Raw genomic sequence first — 21783 nt, forward strand, 5'->3', positions numbered from 1 at the left:
CCTTGTGGAGGCAATCTGCAGAGCGTCCTTGCCAAAAATGTATTATTATAGGACAAAATCTGACATCTTTTGGCAAAGTGGAAAACATCTTTACTTAATCACTTACTAACATTTTTATTGACGTGTAACAAGGAAATTAAAGCTCACTTTAAAGGGGGGCTATAATGCTTGTATATATATATATATATATATATATATATATATATATATATATGACGTTGCAATATCGGATGTTCATATAAATGGCCATAGCTTCAAATAATGCTGTAAAGGTGTGAAAAAATAACCCATGTGAGCTAAACCCCGGGCCTCAGACCATTTATTTTAAATTACGAAGCCTAAACTACTACAAGTAGCTACATGTTAAAATAAGGGAAATGTACTCTTGGTTGCAAAAATCCTAAATTTCTCCCCAGTTTCATATTTCTGCTGGAACATATAGTTGCAATGATTTTGAGTTAGAAGCTTTTATTGGTGATGTTTAAAGGTAGAAAGTGTCGCTATTCTTCATAGCAGTCATTTCTAGTACACTGCTACATGTAACTACATCCAACGTCAGGGAAAAATAATCTTGGTTTATGACATTAATTTTTCCTCCATTTTGGGTAATAATCCTTCTGAAAAATGTCGTTTTAAAAGTTGTGAATTTTGCTTAAGGGGCTTGTATTGGTGATTTTTCATTTTACAAAGTGCTGCTATACTCCATGACCGTTTTTCTCTGCCTGCAAGTACACTGTTGAGTACATCTAGCTGTATACTAATGTCAGGGAAACATGTCATTTGGTTGCAGATGTTCTCAATTTCTCCCCAACTTCGATCACATTCCCGCTGCAATATATCCTTTTGTGGAGACACAGATACAGAAGGCCCAGAAATGTTGACCAATCAGAGCAGACTGAGTTTTTTTCAGAGGGGGGCTGAAAGAGATAGGCACTAAAACAGAGCATTTCAGACAGAGGGTTCAGCACAAAGAGTATTAGGAAAATAAGTGCGTTTTTTGATCATAAGGGCGTGTAAACATGTTCTAGTAGAAACCAAAACACAAGTAGCCTATGAACCTGAAAAAGAGCATAACAGGTCCCCTTTAAAATGCCAAGTTCTGTCCTTGTTGTTATTTAGACCCTCCAGAAATAGAAAAATGACACCCATTTGGTAGCCAATTAAATTTCTCTGTGTTGAAAACATGTGAACATCTGTCACATTACAAAGCTGTTATCCTTTATGACTCGTGAAGACAGTAATTGCTGAGAGAGCTGGACTCACACACCCAAGCAGCTTTTAAGTACTGCTGTGGTATACTTTGACCTGGATTGCTTTAAAGTGGGCTTTATTGATTATTTTCTAGAGCCTAATGAAGGTTTAGAACATATACTTAGAATGATATATTAATAAGGGATTTTAACCATTTGTAAGCCAATGCTGATCATAAGGTTGTCAAACATTTTCAGTAGCCAAAGTATATTAGTATTACAAAAAAAAACATTTGATGACTACATAAAGTAGGACCATACAAGTTAATAGTGAAAAATTGTATATCACAATACAACTTTATCAGTCATTTTTTTGAACAAAGTTGAAAAATGAAATTACAATTTGTCCTTGATCCTGCTACATCTCTGGAGTTGAAGGATGAGTTGATTGTGCACCAGTGCACATGTGCACGAGTGTGACTAAAGCAAAAGGTAACGCAATTAGATGGTAACTATTAGGACTGTTCCTTAAGAGTTAGAGATTTTTATCATCAGTTTAAGACTCAAGTTCAAGTTGAGCAGTTATTATCGAGCAGATATTGCTGCCGAGTGAGTGCTTTCACACTGACTTTCCTTCAGTACCCATTCAGACTTTGAAACTTTGAATGGAAAACAAAACCAATTGTCAAATATTCGTATCGAGCAGCCAAATCCGATTCATAAGTCTGAGTCAGGTACAGCCCTGGTTACTATGCACAGAAAAGCAACACATTTACCTGCTAAAATAAAGCAAAACAAAACATACTAATGCTAAAAATACATGTTGTTACAAACAGAAGGAAGACACTTTTTTCTTACCTTCGTGGCAGTACCTTCCCCTGTAGCTGGTATTGATACAGTCACAGAGGACCTCTCCTTGGCTGACAGAGCAAAGGCCTTTGTTGCCGCACGGAGAGTGTATGGCACATATGTACTCCAAATCACTATGAACAGCTTGGCCATCCAACAGCAACGGTAGTGCCTCCCCCAGCTTCAAATTGGCTATAAGGCCCTGGAAAGGCGGCTCGTATTTTACAGTGCTGGACGTCAGGGCGGAGAGACGAACATCGGGCGAGATTCCCCCCACGTAGAGGTCGCTGACCACTACCATCTCTTTTCTCTTGGACTTCACCTCTGCCACTTTCTCCTCATTGTCCACAACGAGACGAGTCTCTCTGAAATTACGAGAGAGGAGGACTCTGTGCCAACGCAGGTCGTTGATTCGCGTCTCCGTGTGCAGGGAGGCTGGTTCGGCACAATGAATGGTGAAGCGCATTTGGAGCCTCCCATCTGCAATCAGGAGCTCCAGGAAGTCGCAGTTCCCTCCGTCATCGAGATAGAGCACCAGGGCTTTGCTGATGTTGGTTTTCAGAATGAAGCTGAGCTCACCTGTTGCTTTGGCGTCCCACTGGCCGTAGCGTGTCCACTGACCAGGAACGCCCTCATATTCCAAAGCTATTCCTGTTAGCACCAACCCAGCTAACAACAGTAACCAGGAAGCCTTGCCTTCACACCTGCCCATGGTGGTTACTATCTACAACTATTGGCTCCCCTGTGGTCTTTTATTCATATAAAGCCAACAGAGCTGTGAGGAGGAAACGTTATCTAGTGTCTACTCTTCTTTTGTTATCACCCTAAAATTTGCAGAGATAAGACTGCAACTCCCGCATGCAGAAAATGAGTTTCTCTAGCCTTGACAGTCTATCCTGATTCTTTTTGCCATCTCTCCATGGGCGACACGTGACAGAGCGAACAAATGAGGCACATTGCAGAATACTTTGCATCTACTTTGGATCGGCTGAGAATGAGAACAAACGACACAAGTGATCCGCAATACTGTGTGCTTCCTCGTCTTCGCCATCCAGTGTCTTGGCCTCCATCCAGCACTGTTCCTGTCAGTTCTCCATGGGTTCGCTAGGCACGCAGCTTAGGTGCAGCCTCCATTCTTCTCAGCCTCCCAACATCCTACGACATAAAAGAGGAGCGGGTGATGAATAGCTGGAAAGATTACCAACAATTGATTGTACAAAATAAGATGAATAATATTAAGTCATTATGACTGACATGGAAAATTAATTACATATTAAACAAATCATTAAAATGGCAGAGAGGGAAACATGGAAATGAGCAGGGTAGAGGTTTAATTGTTATGAAGAATTCAGCAGTTAGAGGTGGTTCACATTTTTATAGGTCATATCCAACAACTTGTTGTGGACCGCTGCTTATCATTAAGATCTTGGCTGCAGCCCGCAGATTCCAGCAACAGGCCCTCGACACGATACCTGGGCCAAGAAGCATCTCAAGCCTGGCTCCCCACCTCGTGTCTTAGCATCCAGGCAGAAAAGCAAACAGAGGGTTTGCTGTGACCGGTGCTGCTTTCCAAAAGCTGGTGGAAAACAGTTTGTTTCGTAAGCACCCCCACAGATGTTTTGGTACGATCCGTGGCCTCACTAACTTCAGTGATGTTGAGCCCCTTAAGCCCTGTGCGCTCCCTGGGATCAAGCTAAGACATTACAGCAGAACAACACATGCAGGCCAGAGGCTGGGAGTGATGAAAAGGAAGAGGTCTGTGTTAGAAAAAAACAAACAAATAAAAAAACAAACAAACAGAAAATCCAATACTTTGTGAAAACAAAATAGGGCACCAAGTTATGCATCAAACTTTGGCTGAAATAGGAACCTGCCCAGGCTTATTATTACCTTTCAGAGAGGCGAAAAACTACAACCGGTAACCATCATCTTGTGGAAACAACACATATTTTTAAACAGTGGCTGCCAACCTTTTTCCTTAGGGGATCCCTTTTCTATCATGGAGTAAACAACCCCTGACTAAGTGACATGTTTTATGAATATTTAATATTCATTTCAGCAGATTATTATCTGTGAATTTTGCATTGCAGTTGAGTTTTTCTGTTATTTTTGGGAACTTTTTAAATGATTATCTCTCTGTATAATGTTTTGGGTTTTTTTCTTAGTTTTTTTGTAAAACAATTATAGAGACTTTATAGGCTTCTTTTCCGCTCTCTGACATTTGGCGCTTGTACTATGAGGGCTCTGGTTGTTTAATACGGGTGTAACCATCGATCTGGATCAATATATCAATTCAGTGATCAATGATGCAATTGGATCAATGCAACGTGAAAACATCATATGAAAAATATGATATATCATAAAATATATCATATCATCTTTAGAAGAAGCTTTAATTTTGAAATTCTGTGTCAATGATGAGAAAATTTTTAACTAGGGAATGCATTAGCAACATGGAAATATTTCGGATTTTCCGAAGTCTTCTTAATGCAATTATGGTTGGGGTTAAAACAAAAATTTCTTCCAGGAAGGACTCTGACACATAAGGTTTACCGTGCTGGTGCTGTTTGATGTGTGTTCATGGAGTCTATTTAAAGGAAACTTTCCTGCACTCAACTTCTTACAATTATTAATATTATTTCTATGATGTTTTTATCTCTTATGGCCAAAAGATAAAAATAATGGGTGACAGCTTTTTCTGTAACAGATTTTATAAATAGGGATATGATATCATCTCATACCAATCAGAGGCCCCTGACTCGATTCAAATCAAATCAAATCAAAATCATATTGTGGCAGATATCTGCAAATATCATATCGGTGTCCAAAGAACTGATATAACATTGTATCGGGATGAATGTGGTGATTTACACCCCTACTGTTTAACAGTGCCCTTTTCTTTTAGCAGAGAGAGGAGGCACTGTGAATCAAGCTTGTGTTCAGGTCTTCACCATGCTCTTATCCTGTGAGATGTATTTTAGGTTCACATGTTGAATAATATTTAAAACTTTAAATATGACAATTTTATTAATTTCCCTCACAGAAGTGAATGACAGGCTGAGATTTTGCTTACTGTGAATATCCCTTAAAAAAATCCCTTAAAATCCAGAAGCCCCTGTGAGGCTTTGGTGACTCATAGTGGTGATTGAGATCCCCAGTTTGGGAACCACTGTTCTTAGACACAAATTGTACTAAAAAGGGATGACCATGGTGTTTATTTATCTTTACATTATTAACAATAATTTCCCTACAGAGAGAAAAGCCGATACTGTATGTGTAGCCAAAGCCTGTTATAGCTTCTGCCTCTGTGCCAAAGAACTCCACTGCTGTCCAAAATCCATTAAAAACACATAAAAAGCTATATCATTGTGTTATCCAATTAGGTGATCAGAAACAATATCAGCAGCTGTAATCTATTACAGCCAATTTGCACAAAAAGAGCAGAACAGCACTGTAGATCCCAAGGATGCCTTTATACTGCATACAATACATCTGATCAAACTCACAGCATGTTTGATTTCGAGCTCAGTACATACAGTGAATGTTGAGCTTTCTGCTGTTAACATTCACAAAATGTCCCAAAGTCACCCTTTCTCCTCACAGAGAGAAAGGGATACAGATAGTGTAGCAGTTTACATACAAGGTATTGATCCACTCGGATTCAATCCAAGTCCACAATAAATACACACCACTGTAAGTAATATGTGAAGAGCTACTTTTACACTGCTCGTTCCAGGCGGGAACATTGTGTTGTTATATGGCCCCTCCGTTCTGTATAAAGGTACAATTGTTGAATGGGGAGGAGGTGACAGTGCTGAAAAGAGGTCTAAGTCTGGCAAGATGGGACAATGGGTGGGATGGGTGGGATGGGTGGGATGTTTTGATGGCATGTTATGCTTGGAACTCAGAATCAGAGATTTAAAAAAGCAGCTGGCAGCAGTTAGCATCTACCTCAATGAAAAGAATAGTGACCTGTTCTTTCTACTTTTCTTTCTACGTTTTTACCTGCTATCCTGTACTTTAAATGCTGCTACTTAAAATTGTTTAGTGCCTTTACACTTGTGTTATTTGTTCTATTGTAAATTTCTAAATTTCATATTTCTTTTATATTTGCTACACGTTAGGCATTCTGTGGACAGCAAAGTAAGAATTTCATTGTACAGGGAAACATGTTTCCATACTGTGCATATGACAATAAACACTTTGAATCTTGAATCTTGAATCAAAATGTAGACAAATGGGGAAAAAATTAGGTCCAGGAGTATGTTATATGTCACACCACAGGCAGACAGTGTTGTGTTAAGAGTCATACCTGTCATGCCTGTCATGCCTCTTTTGTTTCTGCAATGCCAGCATGCTGTCTAAAATCACACACTGGAGCAGGATGATGCCGCTGCCATTTGGTTCTGTGTAAATATGCAGAAGCAATATGTAGTGGCCCTATAGCGCAATCTCTGTAAAAACTTAAAGCTCTGGGGTTTGCAATAAACCACAAAGAAGCAGCTAATTTGTCTAGAAGCATAAAATAGTCTTTATGTTATGTTACACTGAGTTCTCTCTCATTTATAGGCCTTTCTCATCCAGGAGCAGAGGCATTACATGCAAGTTTGGCCCAATTTCATCTCTGCCACAGAGAGAAATATAATATGTGTTTGAGTCTGCAGGGAATTACAGCCTCCTGCTGATGAGGGACTGCCACAGTTGGGTTTATTCGTAAAAGGTAGATGTCGCAAGAAAGAGTGCATCACAGCAAATAAATCAAAGTTTCTCCTCAATGTATCAGAAAAGCTCCAGGCTAGGAGAAAACCCTTGTGATAGACGGGGTTATCATGGGAATAGCTGTATCCTGGAAGGTCATAAAAAACTGACACCCTCTTCACAGGATGAATTGCAATTTGCTAGGGTCAGGTATGGTGTTTGAAATGCTTCTCCGAAGCTGTCGCAGCTGTGTATATAAGTGGTCGACTTCAGCTCGCTTTGATTTAGACAAACGACACAATAAGATTAGTGTATGTAAAAAGACAAGGAGGCATGTGGTGCTTTCAGTTTCATGGCCTCACCACATGATTACTGCAGCAACTCCCATTAAGATGCTCATTAAGAGAAACTTGTGCTCATAATTAAACCATAATGTGGGCCATGATGATAAATAATATACTGCTATAATATGCTAATAATACTTAAGACTATAACAAGTGCACAGAATATCCAACCATATTTATAGACACTGGAATTGCATTGCAAGGAAAGCTTAAGGTCAAGTTTATTTTCAGTCGCAACGGGCTAACACAAGATGAAATAGGGCCCATTTCAAAATGGGAAATATCCAATATAATCATTCATTTTTACTGTTTATAGCCATATGAACTGCACAGCAGAGTCAGCAAACCTAAATTCCAAGCAACACATCTACGACCTACAAGAGTCTGCTGGCTGGATTTGTTAAAAAGATGACACAAATAAGTTCTAATTACCAAAACAAGAAAAAGCGTTGATGACCAGGGGCCACACCGACTGATTAAATCCACTGAAAGCTCTAGTGTTTTGTTTGTATCATTTATTCTTCTGCATTTGTTTTGTTTTTATCTTTGACATCCCCCGTGCTTCCAGTAGTCCTCACCCACTCCTACTGGAGCTGGAGCTGTTTTGTTTATATCAATTTCACCAGCACTCAGAAGATCTCAGGGACTATTAGGCTAACACTCACAGGGCAGATGAAACATACAAAGGCCTGTTTCCCCAACAGGCTTTGTGCTACTACTCTGGCAATGCTGTTTCTCTGCACTTGTGAAAAACCTTTAACTTGATGCGGCACACATCTTGAGCTTAACTAGGCCTTGTCATGGGATTTTGAAAGAAAATGCTAAGTTTTTTTGACACTTAACATTCAGAGTTTTACAGGAAAGGTATATCACGGTACCACTGCTGAACATTTTGCAGCTTACAAAACCCACCCAAAAATGCACTACAATAGAAAGGAAAAGGAAAATGCTGCACTTATCTGGCTTTAAAGTAATACTTCACCCACAAAATTATAATTTGTTTATCAGTTAGCTAGGCAATGTTACCTGGAATTCATGAAGGAAATTTTGGTTTTCTTGTATGCCACCACAGTGAATGGAGAATCCGAAAAATTAGAAAATTCCTGATGAATTTAAGTAAATGTGGTCCACGTTTAAAAACAGCAAAAATATATCGAAACATCAGTTTACCAACTCTACCACACCTCGTGCAGTAAAATCCAAGTCTCATTCATCCAGTCAGATGCTCAGTACTTCCCAAACACATGCATTTTTCACCTAAACCTAACTATTTAAAACTCAAAGTGAAACTATTAAAAGCCAGACTGCAATATTAAGATTGATCCATAGATCAATATGTTCACCGTTCTTTTGAAGGCATGTGAGAAAACAAAGTTTTCTTCACAAATTCATTACATTTGTGAAGAAAACTTTATAACAGATCAATTTGTAAGTAAGGTGTTAACACTTGCGCTAAAATGAAACACTGTATCCTCAACATTTAATGGCTTTTCTCACTAGGTAACATGCTGTTTCATCATTACAAGCAAGCGGCTAATTGAACATCATGGTCAGGATGTGGTGGTGGTGGTGGGGGGTGTGGGGGGCAATTATTCTCACATCATTTGGGGCCTGTTCCAATCTGACCAGCCCACCTTACACAATGCTGTGTATACTCCACCATTGAAAAAGTGTGACATTATACATTAAAGCAGGTCTGTTGGCCAAGTTGTTGCTTAACTCTGCAGAATACAACAGAAAATGTTTCACCTGCCCCATATTTTACTGCTTTATCTGCTTAATACCATAAAAAAATGGCACAAATACAGTAAATTATCTAACAGTCTATAGTAACATTGCACACTGCCAGAATTCAGATTGTATTATGACTGTAAATATTTGCACACATGGGCATACATGTATGTGACAGTTCAATGCCATTAAAGTAAGTTAAATGAAAGCATAAATCTCTGTACTAATAACACTGCAAGAGGACACATGCTGTGGTGCTATGGCTACTGCACCAACCTACATCATTTATATCATGTATTGTTATACCACAGCCAGTGCCACTGTATGTTCTTTATGCAATTCAAGCTGTCTTTATTTCATATACAAACACTGTGACACATTGTTTGCCTAATTATACTTATACAAACAATGTTATATATATAATTATTATATACATATACACACACACACACACAAACATATATACACATACACATATACATACATACATATATATATTTATATATATTTATAAAATTAAAGACACAATGGTAAGCCTGAAAATACCATTAATATGGGTACACTATCAGCACCAAATTATGTGCCCCCAATGTAAACACACAGTGCAACTGATCATCTCTTTCTGACAGTAAAATCTACACTGGCCATGTTACAAAATGCAACTGCAGATGCTAGGTAACTATGCTTCAGGGGCACATATTTAATTATAAAAAGTGAAGATCAGATATCCAATTTTAATCTATAAAAGATATCTGAGGGTGTCACAGCTACCACTCCTTTACAAGAACAGCAGCTCCGTATAAGTGCTGTGTCAAAAGGGAAGCATAGCCCTCACAGATGAATATATGGTACCTTAACAACTGGCTGCTGAAAAAGTGAGAGTGGAGGGCTTTCCACGTAATACCATTTCAACCATCCAACTTTTTCCGCTCAATCAATATTTTCTCTTAAATGGAACATTTTGAGGATCTGTCCGTTCAGGAGCTGCATTACCCTGCTGAAGTGATTCAGCATGAATGAGCTACTAAGAGCCAAGCTGCTACCCTGGGGAAGGACAGAGGGGCCGGAGGTTCAACAGTTACTGATTGTGCATGTGCAGGAAATCGCACAGACTCAACGCTGCAGGAAATGGGAGTGAGCACGTTTCGCTTTAATCCATGGCTGACACAGAACAACAGGGATCGTGGTGCAGTACTCAGCAACGTTCCAGCGAACACTGTGAGACATCTTAAAGTGTTGCTCCTCAGCATCAAGTGGGACAAACAGGTGAAAGAGCACAACACAGAGTGGACTGTGGATGAAATGACTCACTCAACTGCTGCAACTATGTGTGCAAATCTGATAGACATTGGCAATAATGAACTGATATAATAGACTGTGCCTGCAGCATTACAGTGACAGTGTTTCTACAGTTTGTGCTACAGTGGCACAGTGGTGGAATTGAACTAAGTACATTAAGTCAAGCATTGTACTAAAGTACAACTCTGAGCTACTTTTACTTGAGTATTTCTATTTTATGCTTCCTTATACTTCTACTCCACTAAATAATGGAGGCAAACATTGTTGTTTTTATAGTGCTACATTCAGTGCAGTTTTAGTTACACCCTTAGGGTAAGTGGATAATTCTTTAAAATAAGAAGGCTGTCAGCATAAAAATATTAGGTTTGTTACATGACGGTGTTTTAACCAGACAACTTGTTCAAAGAAGTTCATCAAAACCAAAAATTAACAACACTGTCTTAGCTTACAAATATGTTAATTTTAAAGTAATGTTTCTGTGTTCACTTAACAATAAAAAATATTAAGTTGTACCTTTTAACTGTGCATCATTTAAAAACTAAGTACAAGCTGAATTTGGCAAATTGCAGCACAGTTTGCTGAGACATGGCATAACACTAAGGGGAAAATAACTCTCCCCCTATTGCCATAAACTGTATTTTTTTCTTTTAACTTGTGTATAAAGTGATCATAAAAACTAGAACTGAAAGGTGTTATTTTTTTTGACTGAAAGTTAATGACCTTCTAATACTCCAAAATATTAAGGAAACATTTTGCATGGATAATTTTGAGTAAGATTTATTAAGATAACTAAGTTAAAATAGTTTAAATAAAACAATTTAGCTACTGAATATCACCACAACTTTTTGATTAATATCGAGGTGGTTGAACTTTTTTACGCTTTTCAAGGTTAAAGCAAATCATGTTGGTTGGTCTAAAATACTTGGGTTCGTCAGACTATACAAAATTCATAGCATTTACTCAGTACTGCCATAGTATTATTACCTTAAGGAAATACACTTTGGAGATTCAGATTATTTACAAAAAATAAATTGACTAATAAATATTGACATATTAGTATAGGTTAGGCAACCCACTAGAACATCCATTCATCCATCCATCTATCCATGTATGTCCACTTGTCTGGGGGCAGCAGGCTGAGCAAAGTACTCCAGAAGTCCCTCCCCCCACCAACACTTTCCTGCTCCTACTGGAGGATCACGAGTCACTCCCATACCAATTGAGATACAGAATCTCTCCAGCATGTTCTGGGTCTGCCCCAGGGCCTCCCACCGGTTGGACGTGCCCGCAAGCGCCCAGGAGGCATCCTAATCAGATGCCCAAACCAATTCAACTGGCCCCTTCCCGACACGAAAGAGCGGCGGCTCTACTCTGAGCTCCATCTTTAATTAAAAGCAGTTCCACCTCTACCAGCTGCAGCATAAAAGTGATGAACACATTCATGCTAGCCTGAAATTGCCAGACCAAATTGCAAATGCAAATTAGTCTGAAACATCTACTCTGGATGCAATTGGATACAACCAATCAAAGCAAGAAAACTTGCGACATGGAGCTGAGCTATGGATGTACAGTATGTAAACTGACTACAGTGTGCAGAGAAGAGCTGTGATGGTGTAGCATCAATATGTCTGTGAACGAGTGTTTTGCCATCAGAATTTGAAAATAGTGCCTTAACATAAGTTAAACCACAGCTGCTGCCATCTTGTATAAAATGCACAGCACTCCTCTTTAATAAGCTTGGTTAATGCATGCAGTATAGTGTCCCGTGCATGAGGTTTGCAAGCCAAAAATGAAATAATCTCAAATTTTTCTTAACACGAAGGCTCGCCAAGTTGTCGATCACTGTCTTAAACATGTGCCACATTAAATAATCAGTTGTGACTGTCCTGAACAGGGCCAGGCTGGCTGGGAATCTGTGTGAACAGGAGGCAAATTTTTGTTTCCTAAGATAAATAATGACCCGCCTTACTCTGCTTTACTCTGCCTCTGATTGGCTCTCCCTGGCATTCTTACCCTAACCCTGGGATATCCCACTCCTCTGGCATAAACCTAACCAATCCAATAAACAAAGACAACAAGTAGCCTACTAGCAATCATGAGGAGAGTAGGGAGGGTCATTACTTTGATATCCTAGAAGAAGTAAATTCATGAACGGGAGGGGACTAGACATATCCGCTAAAGCAAATGAAACATGAGCTTGCAGATTCGTGCGGTTCCCAGGCTAAATTCATGCATCAATAATTACCATCCAGTAATATAATATATGTAAATCTGAAATGAGCCATTCTGCATTATGAGTCCTTTTTCTTTTGATACTTTAAGTATCTCTTAAACTCTTTTACTTTCACTTGAGTAAGATGTTGAATGCAGGACTTTTGTTTGTTACAGACTATTTTAACACTGCAGTTATTGAATGTATTTTCTATTCTGCGGTATATAACAACTTTTTGATTCAATCATGTATGAGGTCTTTAAGTTTTGTTGCAGAGGCATTTTACAGTATGCTGTTTGAGTCTGTATAGGAGACAGAGCTCAAGGTCTTCTGTCTTGGAGCAGTAACTGTACAGGTTCTGGTCTAACACTGTAGGAGAATGCAGCATTTGTACCCACTGTACCACACGGTTATTGTTCACCAGCTGTTTAGCTCTATTCTTTCCACTCATCAGTTCTTCTATTAGAGGACCAGTGGAGGTTGAATACCTCATCATTTTCTAAATGGAGCCTGCAAGACTATAAAAGCAATTCCAATAAGCCTATAGGAGCGAACGTAAGGAAAAGTGCGCTCAATATGCACGCCCAATCTGTTTGAGGCATGGGGCTGTCATGGGTCTGTGCACTGAGTTAAAGTTGTTCTGCAGGTAACGACTTCCCACCACACGTCTGTAATCTTTTACCGCCTCAGCCTCAGTACTCATGAGCGACCCTTGAGGCAAAACAGGGCACACTTTTGGGATGATAGTTGCCAAGGAGAGTACATATCGCTAATGATATATCTATGATATAATACAGAAATGACCTCTACTGTCTGATGAGGTGAGACACAGCTCCTGAAAATTATAATAAATTTTCTATAAAAGCAGAGCCGTCCCAGCCCTGTTCTTATCGTCAATGCTCTAATCTCCCAGATTTTTTCATGACGCCTTATTTGGTTTCCCCAGTGTACAATTTATGTACTAACTTTGAGCTAAATTGGAGGACTTTTTCAAGAAAAGTGGCTTACTAAACTGGTTTACTTTGAAGTTTAAGTCTCAAAATCTTTGTCTGAAATTGTCTACAGGTTTATAGCGAGTGCTGATGAGCGCAGTGAGACTAAACCATTCAAAACAATGAGATAAAAGCAGACATCACTGCTGAGAGCTGCAGCAGTTGGCAATTATTTCTATTGGGTTTGGCAAAACAAGCATACCATTCACAGTAAACATGATTCCATGTTACTGTAATAGAAAGAACAGACTACTAGATTATTTTTGAGTACAGTTGGGCGAACATGAACAATGAAACAATGAAACATGGCTGTTTATCTTCATGTGCTTATAATATTGGAGGTATACTTGCTGTCATATCACTCTGTTTTACGCTTTTTAAGTTCACAGCCTTTTGTCCCATTTACAGAACAGAAGCGTCTTCTGAGCGAGACATCACAGACAAATGGTAGAACAGTCTCTTGAATCTTTGAAACGAACCTCATGTCAAACAAGAAAAGAGCTTATTACTGTTAATCACAAGTGGAACCAAAACAGCAATATTGATACTCACTTTTGATTAACCACTTTTTAAATATAATTTGGCATGGTTTGAAGCAAAGACGGGCGTGACAAACATACATCAGGATGATTTCTTTGATGGAAATATTGTATTAGAGATTAAAGATGTCATACATAAGGTTTGCTGCTTTGGAACTTTGTCTCAAAGATCAATTTTTTTTTTAATCAATTGTTTTTTTAAATCAATTTTTCTTTTTACTGCTTCAACATTTTTTCACTCATGCTTTCATTAATGGTACAGCTGACAAAGAAAAAAATTGTTTTGCTTTGTTTGCGGGCTTATAATGAATCATTTATGAATCTGTCTAGTTGGATGTTTTACTAATTATGGAGCATAACTGGGAATTGATTTCTTCAAATAACCCAGAGACACACATACATGCATGTTTTTAAGAGCAAAGTGTAGAGGGCATTTAAGAGTTCAGAGTCCTGCTGACAATTCAGAATAAAGGTTGGCTGGTAAAACATTATCCTGCCTCCAAATCACTTCAGAATTTATTTACTCCTTCATATTTAATCTGTGCTCCCCAGGAGACAGCAGGGTACATCTCAGCTCATTTTACTACGCCCACGCTTTCTTTCTCTATGGACACAGTACAAACATAGTCACAAATCTAAGTATAATATGTAACATTTACACATTAAACTTTCTAAAATTGGGGCGCCTGGTGGGCTCAGTGGATAGAGCGGCGCCCCATGTGCAGAGGCTGTGTCCTCGCCGCAGCGGCCGCGGGTTTGGGTCCGGCCTCGGCCCTTTGCTGCATGTCTCACCCTCTCTCTCTACCCCTTTCATGCTCACACTGTCCTATCGATTAAAGGCAATAAAAGCCCAAAAAATAACCTTAAAAAAAAAAAAAAATTCTAAAATCAACTACACCTATATCTTATATTTTCTTGAGGTGTTTCCTTGCATCATCACAAATGTTACCAATGTTCAAACCAAGAAAAATATGAAATTCAATTCAAGAAATGGTACATTTCGCCTACCCCACCACTGGAATTACATCATGTCCCTTTTAACCCCTCTAGTTTCTTCAACATCTAGGAAGACATTAAAGACATTTTTATGCTACACAGCATTTTTTCTTTATTTGCATGCCAGTTTGCAACAAACAAATCCAGCAGATACATCACTACCAACAACTTATTTTGATGCCAGCAACCAAGCTAATGAGAATGGTAAAGTTATGTTGTCACAAAGTTTAACATGCTCATTCATTTATTTATCTACTTTTTTATAATGAATGTTCTGACCACACATCTATGTCAGCACGTTCACCTGAATGAACGTGACAAAACACAGTGTGACTCAAACCTGAATAAATTGACTTGACCTGATTTTCATCGCCAATGATGGTTGTTAAACAATAAGGACAACAACTCTGATGATGCCACTCTACTTCCAGCATTATCAAAATACTATCTATAGAGGTACCAAAGTCAGGCCCCCAGGAGAGCAGCTCAGTCTTGCAGCCAATTTTTTTTCCAGTGACCAATTGCAGCCAAAAAATCCCCTGCTGCCCATAAAGGATTTTCACCATAGGCCACCCACAGTAAGAGGCAGGTTTGTAAGACTGTTGACAGGACATGTCCAACTCCAAGCAAGATCAATTATGAGTCTTTCTATAATGAATTTTTGATCCATGAAGGTTTTTATATCTACAAAACTTCCCTGGAGCCACCAGAAGCGATTTCAAAATCTGTAAGGTCACGACAATATTATGTCATAATGAGCCGAACTGGAATTCGGGGCTGGGGCCAGCAGGAGATACACTACTGCCCAGAGTCGTTATAGCATAGTGAAGAAAACCGGGTAGCTAAAAAGTTTTTTAATGTATGCGCCAGGTGAGCAACATGATTGGAATGAATAGGCGCCATCTCAGCATTCCATATCTAGTTATTATTCTAAATCTAAATAGACTTAAATTGTGAAAGAGACGTCTTTAAACAATTGGGGTTTTTTTAGCATCACAATGACTCATTTCACTATCAAGATTTGAACCATTCAGCCTGATAACATGTTGAAGTCTGGAAGAACTGCATGATTAAATCATTTTATCCCTTTCAAGTTAGCGGAGGTTAGCCGCTCAAGTGGCAAAGTCTTGTGCACTTGCTCTATGGGCCCCATGATGCTGTAGATTTGGGTAATTTTACACTTACACTTAATGCAGCACTGATTAAATTTCATAAGAAATAAATGCCTCCAATGCTGTAACCAGTTCTCTTTTCACGTCCATGGTTTAAACGAGAGACCCTTTGTAGCATATATTAAATTTTGTGTGTTTTAAATAATGACAGTGATAGTAATCATGAATGGAGCTAAGTAACTCTGTAATCACTTGTCTTTTTTCATGTTGTTCTCCACCAGGAGACCCTGGGTCAGCACACTGAGAGGTACTGATGCATGGCAGACAAAGAGAGAGACCAGGAGATTTTCAATGCTCCACCGAAACTTAAGTCCAAACATTTGGACTTCCAGAGGGGAAAACTGTCAACTGTATTAAGGATTTGCATAGACTGGAGTTTGCAGAAATTGCAATGAAGTACAGCAAAAATGTTACTAATCTTTCCATCCACCTGTCAAAGTGACAGAGTATGCTTTCTCATCATGTTGGATTACATTGTTGTATAATAGCCAGCGTAGATAATTGCCTTACATTTAGACTCAAAGTTAGATGGATAAACTGATGGATAAAAAAGACTGATAAATAGATAGATAGACACGACTGGTATACGCCCATTAGGACGTTTTACAGCCATCAACACCAACACAGAGATGAAATCAGGGTGAAGCAGCATGTTGCCAAAAATGTGATCTGATATCTCACTTTCAGGTCACAGTGTGTGCCTTTAGGGATAAGCCAAATATGTCTTCTCTGGGTACCCCACTCAGCTCCACCCTCTCGTTCCTCCTACACCACCACATTCTGTCATCACACCAAGTCACACAACCAGCAGGAGTTTGCACATAACTCCACGACAATGTGTTTATTAGTAGACAGAATTAGGAGCAAAGTAGCAGTCTGATTGGGTTACAAATATTTTCAAGGGGGAACAGAGTTATATGAACTACTGATTGAGCAATATAAGCTCCTCCACAAATACAATAGAGCTTCAGAGATAAGTCCATCAATTGATTAGTTAAATCAATTGATGGTTAAAACACTTTGACCACCAACTGACTTGTTAAGGTCATTTTTTTCAATTAAGTCATGGGGTTTAGGGCAGTTGATTCAATACAACAACAAAAAAAAATGGACACATACACCTTGAGCTTTAACAAACTGTTTTTTTTTCTCACACTAGATACAAAATAATTAATCAAGATAAGTAACAGCACATGAAGTGATAATCACAAGGGCACATGTTTAATTTCAACATTGGTGGGGACACACATTAGGCAGGAGGTGTCCTCGAATAATTTCCTACATTCTGGTGAAGTTTTATGCACCAATTTATGGTGGAAATGTCTTTATTTTTGTAAAGAAAAAGTTAAAATTAATGCGGAATATGATGACTGAAAATATAAAAACAGAACCTAATTTGGGGCTCTCTCTGGATGAGGCAAAAGTTGAGCGGCTATGTTTATTGGTGGTGGAATACTGAAACTAACTGAAAAACTTTTGATTAGGCATAATAATCAACCCATATTGCAAAATAAAATGCACTATCCCTTGCTGAATCAATATGAAATGCAAATTGTCCCGTATTTTTGTGAACAAACATGTTCGAGTGAGGATTATGACATGTCCCTAATTTAAACTTAAACCTTTGTCCTTCGATGATTATAGCAATGAAATAAAATAAACATCAAAGAATTTCATACGCCTATCTTATCATGTGTACATCTATATAAACTTACGAGAATAAACAATGTATCGTACAAGTGCAATGAAAAGAGGTTGATGGAGATGCAGACAATATAAATATAACAATATCAATATTTTAATTTCTTTCATGTATAATGAAAAAACTTTTTCTTTTCTCTTTTTACCATTATACATAAGCTTAAGTAGGGCCTGGTCATTTGAAAAAATGAACAATTAAACATGAATTTTGCTGCCTTCAAAGTAGAGTATATAAATAGGATATGCATGCAAATATAATCAAGCAAAAGGCAGCAGGGGGTTGTCACTCAGGCGCTGATAATGCCTGGGGACCTACAGCACCGCTACAAGGACAGCACCCGCCCTCCACCCTGCAGCACCCAGGACGGAGCCACAGAAGGCTGCTCAGCTGTGTGGGATCACTCTAACAAGCTGCTACCTCAGTCTGGCCCAGCTGAAGCTTCTTACACTGTTTACTAGGCGCCTCTAAAAGCAGCCTCAGTGAGCTGTTGTTGCTGGGTTTTAGGTCGGAATAAATTCCGCCTGTGTTCTCCATGCCAGCGACTCCTTAGTGAATCCAGCCTGGAAGAGGGGTTTTCTTTAACTTAAATCTATCTAAAGGCTTCTGAGAAATTCAACCTCTCATTTTCCCTCTACCATTTAAATTACCATATATATATATATATATATATATATATATATATATATATATATATATATATATATATATATATGTGTGTGTGTGTGTGTGCGTGTGTGTGTGTGCGTGTGTGTGTGTGTGTGTGTGTGTGTGTATATGAGGGCTGAAAAAAATATACCCAAAGTAGAGCTGAAGTTATAATTTGAACGCTGGGCTGAGTGATCACAACACAGAAAATAATATTTTTACACTATCGATAAAAATCATGATTAGGCAGATATATGTAAGATATAAAATAAAATATAATGAACTACATTAATGACCTGCATTTGTCCACCAGGCAAGGGCAAGGCAAGCCTGGATGGGATCAGTTTGCTCGTGTGTGTGTGAGTGATCAGTTTGCTCGTGTGTGTGTGTGTGTGTGTGTGTGTGCAAAAACTCCTGCAAAAATTGGCTTAATATTTTGCGTGCACATATGCTCAAGGACCTCAAATGTCTTTTTTTGTCCATTACCCAAAGATATTCAGTTAACTGTCAAAGAGGAGTCAAGAAACTAAAGCAAATTCACACAAAGGGAGCTGGAATCCGGACTTTGACTTTGTTTTCTTGAAATCTTTAAACCAGTTATTCGATCATCAAATCAACTGGTCAATAATTTAATCGAGAAATATTCATCAAGTCTTCAACAAGATCATATGGCAAATGCACAGAGCAAAAGGCATTTACTGGAAATCAACTTGGCTAAAAACACGCAGCCTTGACATCTGTTGCAGGCCACATTTTGGCCTTTGTTATGGCTCAAAACTGACAACAGCATTTGCAGATTAATTCGGTGCCCGATATGTTTTGATCCACTAAAATTAGGCACAATATGTGATAAAAAAATTCCTGTTTTTGTTATCTTTGCTGGGAGGCATCAGGGAACTGGAAGGAACAATTCCCTCAGGTGTAGCTGCGCCGTGTGCATTGTCTTGAGTGGCTGCGATTAGCTCCCGGGGCCACATTGCAGTTTAAACCTGGCTGCCTGAAAGAGATCTGCACTCTACTGAGTTCTAGTTTTTATTAGTTTGCTAGGATCGAACTACAGTGTAATAGTACCAATCAAACTCATTTGACGGATTTGTCTGTTACAGTTTTACAAGCTGCATCCAATTTCTTCTCCATTTTATCAACGAGTCTATAATCTACAAGCCCCCATTTGAAGGCTGAATAAGTCATAATAATTCAACCAGGCTGACTAATTCCACAGATTTCTCCAAGTACAGCCTTAAGGCTTTTAAGACTTTTGAATTTTGAGGACACAACATCCATTGCAAGTTACTCTGCGGATAATTTTGTTGAACTGTTTTTTTTCCTTGAGTGATTGAAAAATATTGCAGGTCTGTACCAAAAGTAACTAGCAAACTAAAGAGATCAGTCATGAAGCTGTTTAGTATTGCACCGTGTTTGAAAACAGAGACTTTCTATTAAAAATTCAGCTGTTTAAAGCACTAAAGGTAAAGAGCCTTTACACCTGGGTTTCAACGTGTGATCTGAATCCTGAAAAGCGGTTTGTATAATGAATGTTACCTTTCAAGTAACCTCTAGTATTTCTATATGTTCTCACTGTCTGTGATGTCTGCATCTAGATTATGTTTACTGGATGCAACATGCAATGCTGTGTTGCAAGAAAGCATTGTGGCCATCGACCCCATTTGAAAGGTAAATGAATATGATAATGTAGACTCTGTATTTTGTTTGGGTTTTTTTTTTAAGTTTTTCTTTTTTACAGGTTTTAATATTGTTGCATATGAATGAATCAACAGAGGATGTGTATCAAAGTGTAAACTGCAATTAAGTAATCTCCCTAATGTCAATACATTCTCTATACTCCAAAACAGCTTAACTAATAGAAATTGAGAAAAAAGCAACCAAAAAAAAAAAAAAAAAACTTTATGTGAGGAGGGCGACTTGCTGAGTCCAAAAACCAATGCTTATAATTTTGTGGTGAACTGTTTCATTGACACGGACTTTATGCTAATCAGTAATGCCATAACAAGAGCCTGCAGCCATGCTAGCGGCTCTGTGAGGCTGAACTTAAACACAGGGGTAATTTGAGCTAAATGCTAATGTCAGCATGCAAACATGCTCACAATGACAAAGCTAATGCTGATGTTAAACAGGTATAATGTTTCCCATGTTCATCATCCTGGTTTAGTGTTTTCGCATGCTGATATTTGCTACATACAGAAACTGAACGTAAAGTACAGCTGAGGCTGATGGTTCTGTCATGGGGGGTCAGAAAACTAAACACTGGACAAAGTAAACATTCATCCTGGTGATGGCTTTAGATAAAAAGCTAAATGATCCCCAAATTAATTAAAATTCACCCTGACTGGGGCATGAATGTCTGAACCAAATTTTACGGCGTACACATTTCACTCAAAAACACAAATGCTAACGTCATAGCGACACAACAGGAAAAAGTCAGGGGATGACCAAAGTTAAGAAGACTCATCTTCTGTAAATCATCGATGTCTCTACCAAATTTCATGGTAATCCATCCAGTAACCGTCAATATATTTCAGTACTGACCAGTGGTGAACCAACCAACGGACGTTGCCATTCTTAGCGCCTTGATTCTAGCATGGCTAACAATAAAACTCCTTTCATTTTTTAAGCCATCTCTGATTACAGCAACTTTAATTTACCTAATATTACATATTTTGTCAAAGCTCTTCAGATAAAAGCAGAGCATGGATTCCACCTGTTAATATATTACTGTTTTTGACTTGAAGCTCTCTTGATTTCATGGTGAATAGCATGTCTACTTCCCTTCAAAGATCAAGTAATTTTTGCAAAATTTGCTTACAGCAGTCAGTCTAGGTTATTTGTCACTTGTGCCAAGCTGTAATTTGACAAGAATGTTGTTTGTTGATACGTTTCGTTTGTCTCACACTTACAGGAGTTCTGTAGAGAAGTCCTCGTATTTGAACAGGACAAGTCAAGCTGTCTGAATGTTTTTACATTTACCAGTTTATTTAAAGCACATCTTAAATCCAAGAAAGTTGGTGTTTTATGCTTGAACAGTGTAGAACGATTGTATTGCCATCACATCGCTGTTTCCCCTTGGTCCAGTCTAATGCTAAGCTAAGCGAACCCTCTGATGGCTGTAGCTTCATATTTCATACGTTTCATACAGTGTGGTGTTAGTCTGACTCACACGATGTAGACTATGCCTATAAACCTGCCACTGGCCGCTTATTTCAGAAGGAATTCGACTCGTCTTCTGCTATCGGCATGTAACTGTTTTCAAATATCCCCATCCCTATACGAAACTAGTCTCGCATAGCCAGACATATCACATTTCACTTGCTGCTCTGCATTAAACAGCAAATTCTGAGCTAGCAACCTACACACTAAAACCAAGCTGCAGCCTCCAGGACTGAAAAATAAAGGTAA

General features: G+C 38.6%; 1 protein-coding gene across 5 annotated transcripts in view; it reads right to left on the bottom strand.

Moving 5' to 3' along the window:
• nrxn2a (neurexin 2a) overlaps positions 1-21783 on the bottom strand; it is a 159588-nt gene that overhangs the window by 124213 nt on the left and 13592 nt on the right. For all 5 annotated transcript variants that reach the window (XM_088088851.1, XM_042499087.2, XM_088088849.1 and 2 more), the window contains exon 2: positions 2049-3194. In XM_088088851.1, coding sequence (XP_087944977.1) covers positions 2049-2751 — 703 coding nt within the window. In that variant the 5' untranslated portion in view covers positions 2752-3194. The remainder of the gene's footprint in view (positions 1-2048; positions 3195-21783) is intronic.

This window comes from Plectropomus leopardus, chromosome 15, assembly GCF_026936395.1.
Source record: "Plectropomus leopardus strain MGB_pleo_1.0 chromosome 15, ASM2693639v1, whole genome shotgun sequence".
Lineage (NCBI taxonomy): Eukaryota > Metazoa > Chordata > Actinopteri > Perciformes > Serranidae > Plectropomus > Plectropomus leopardus.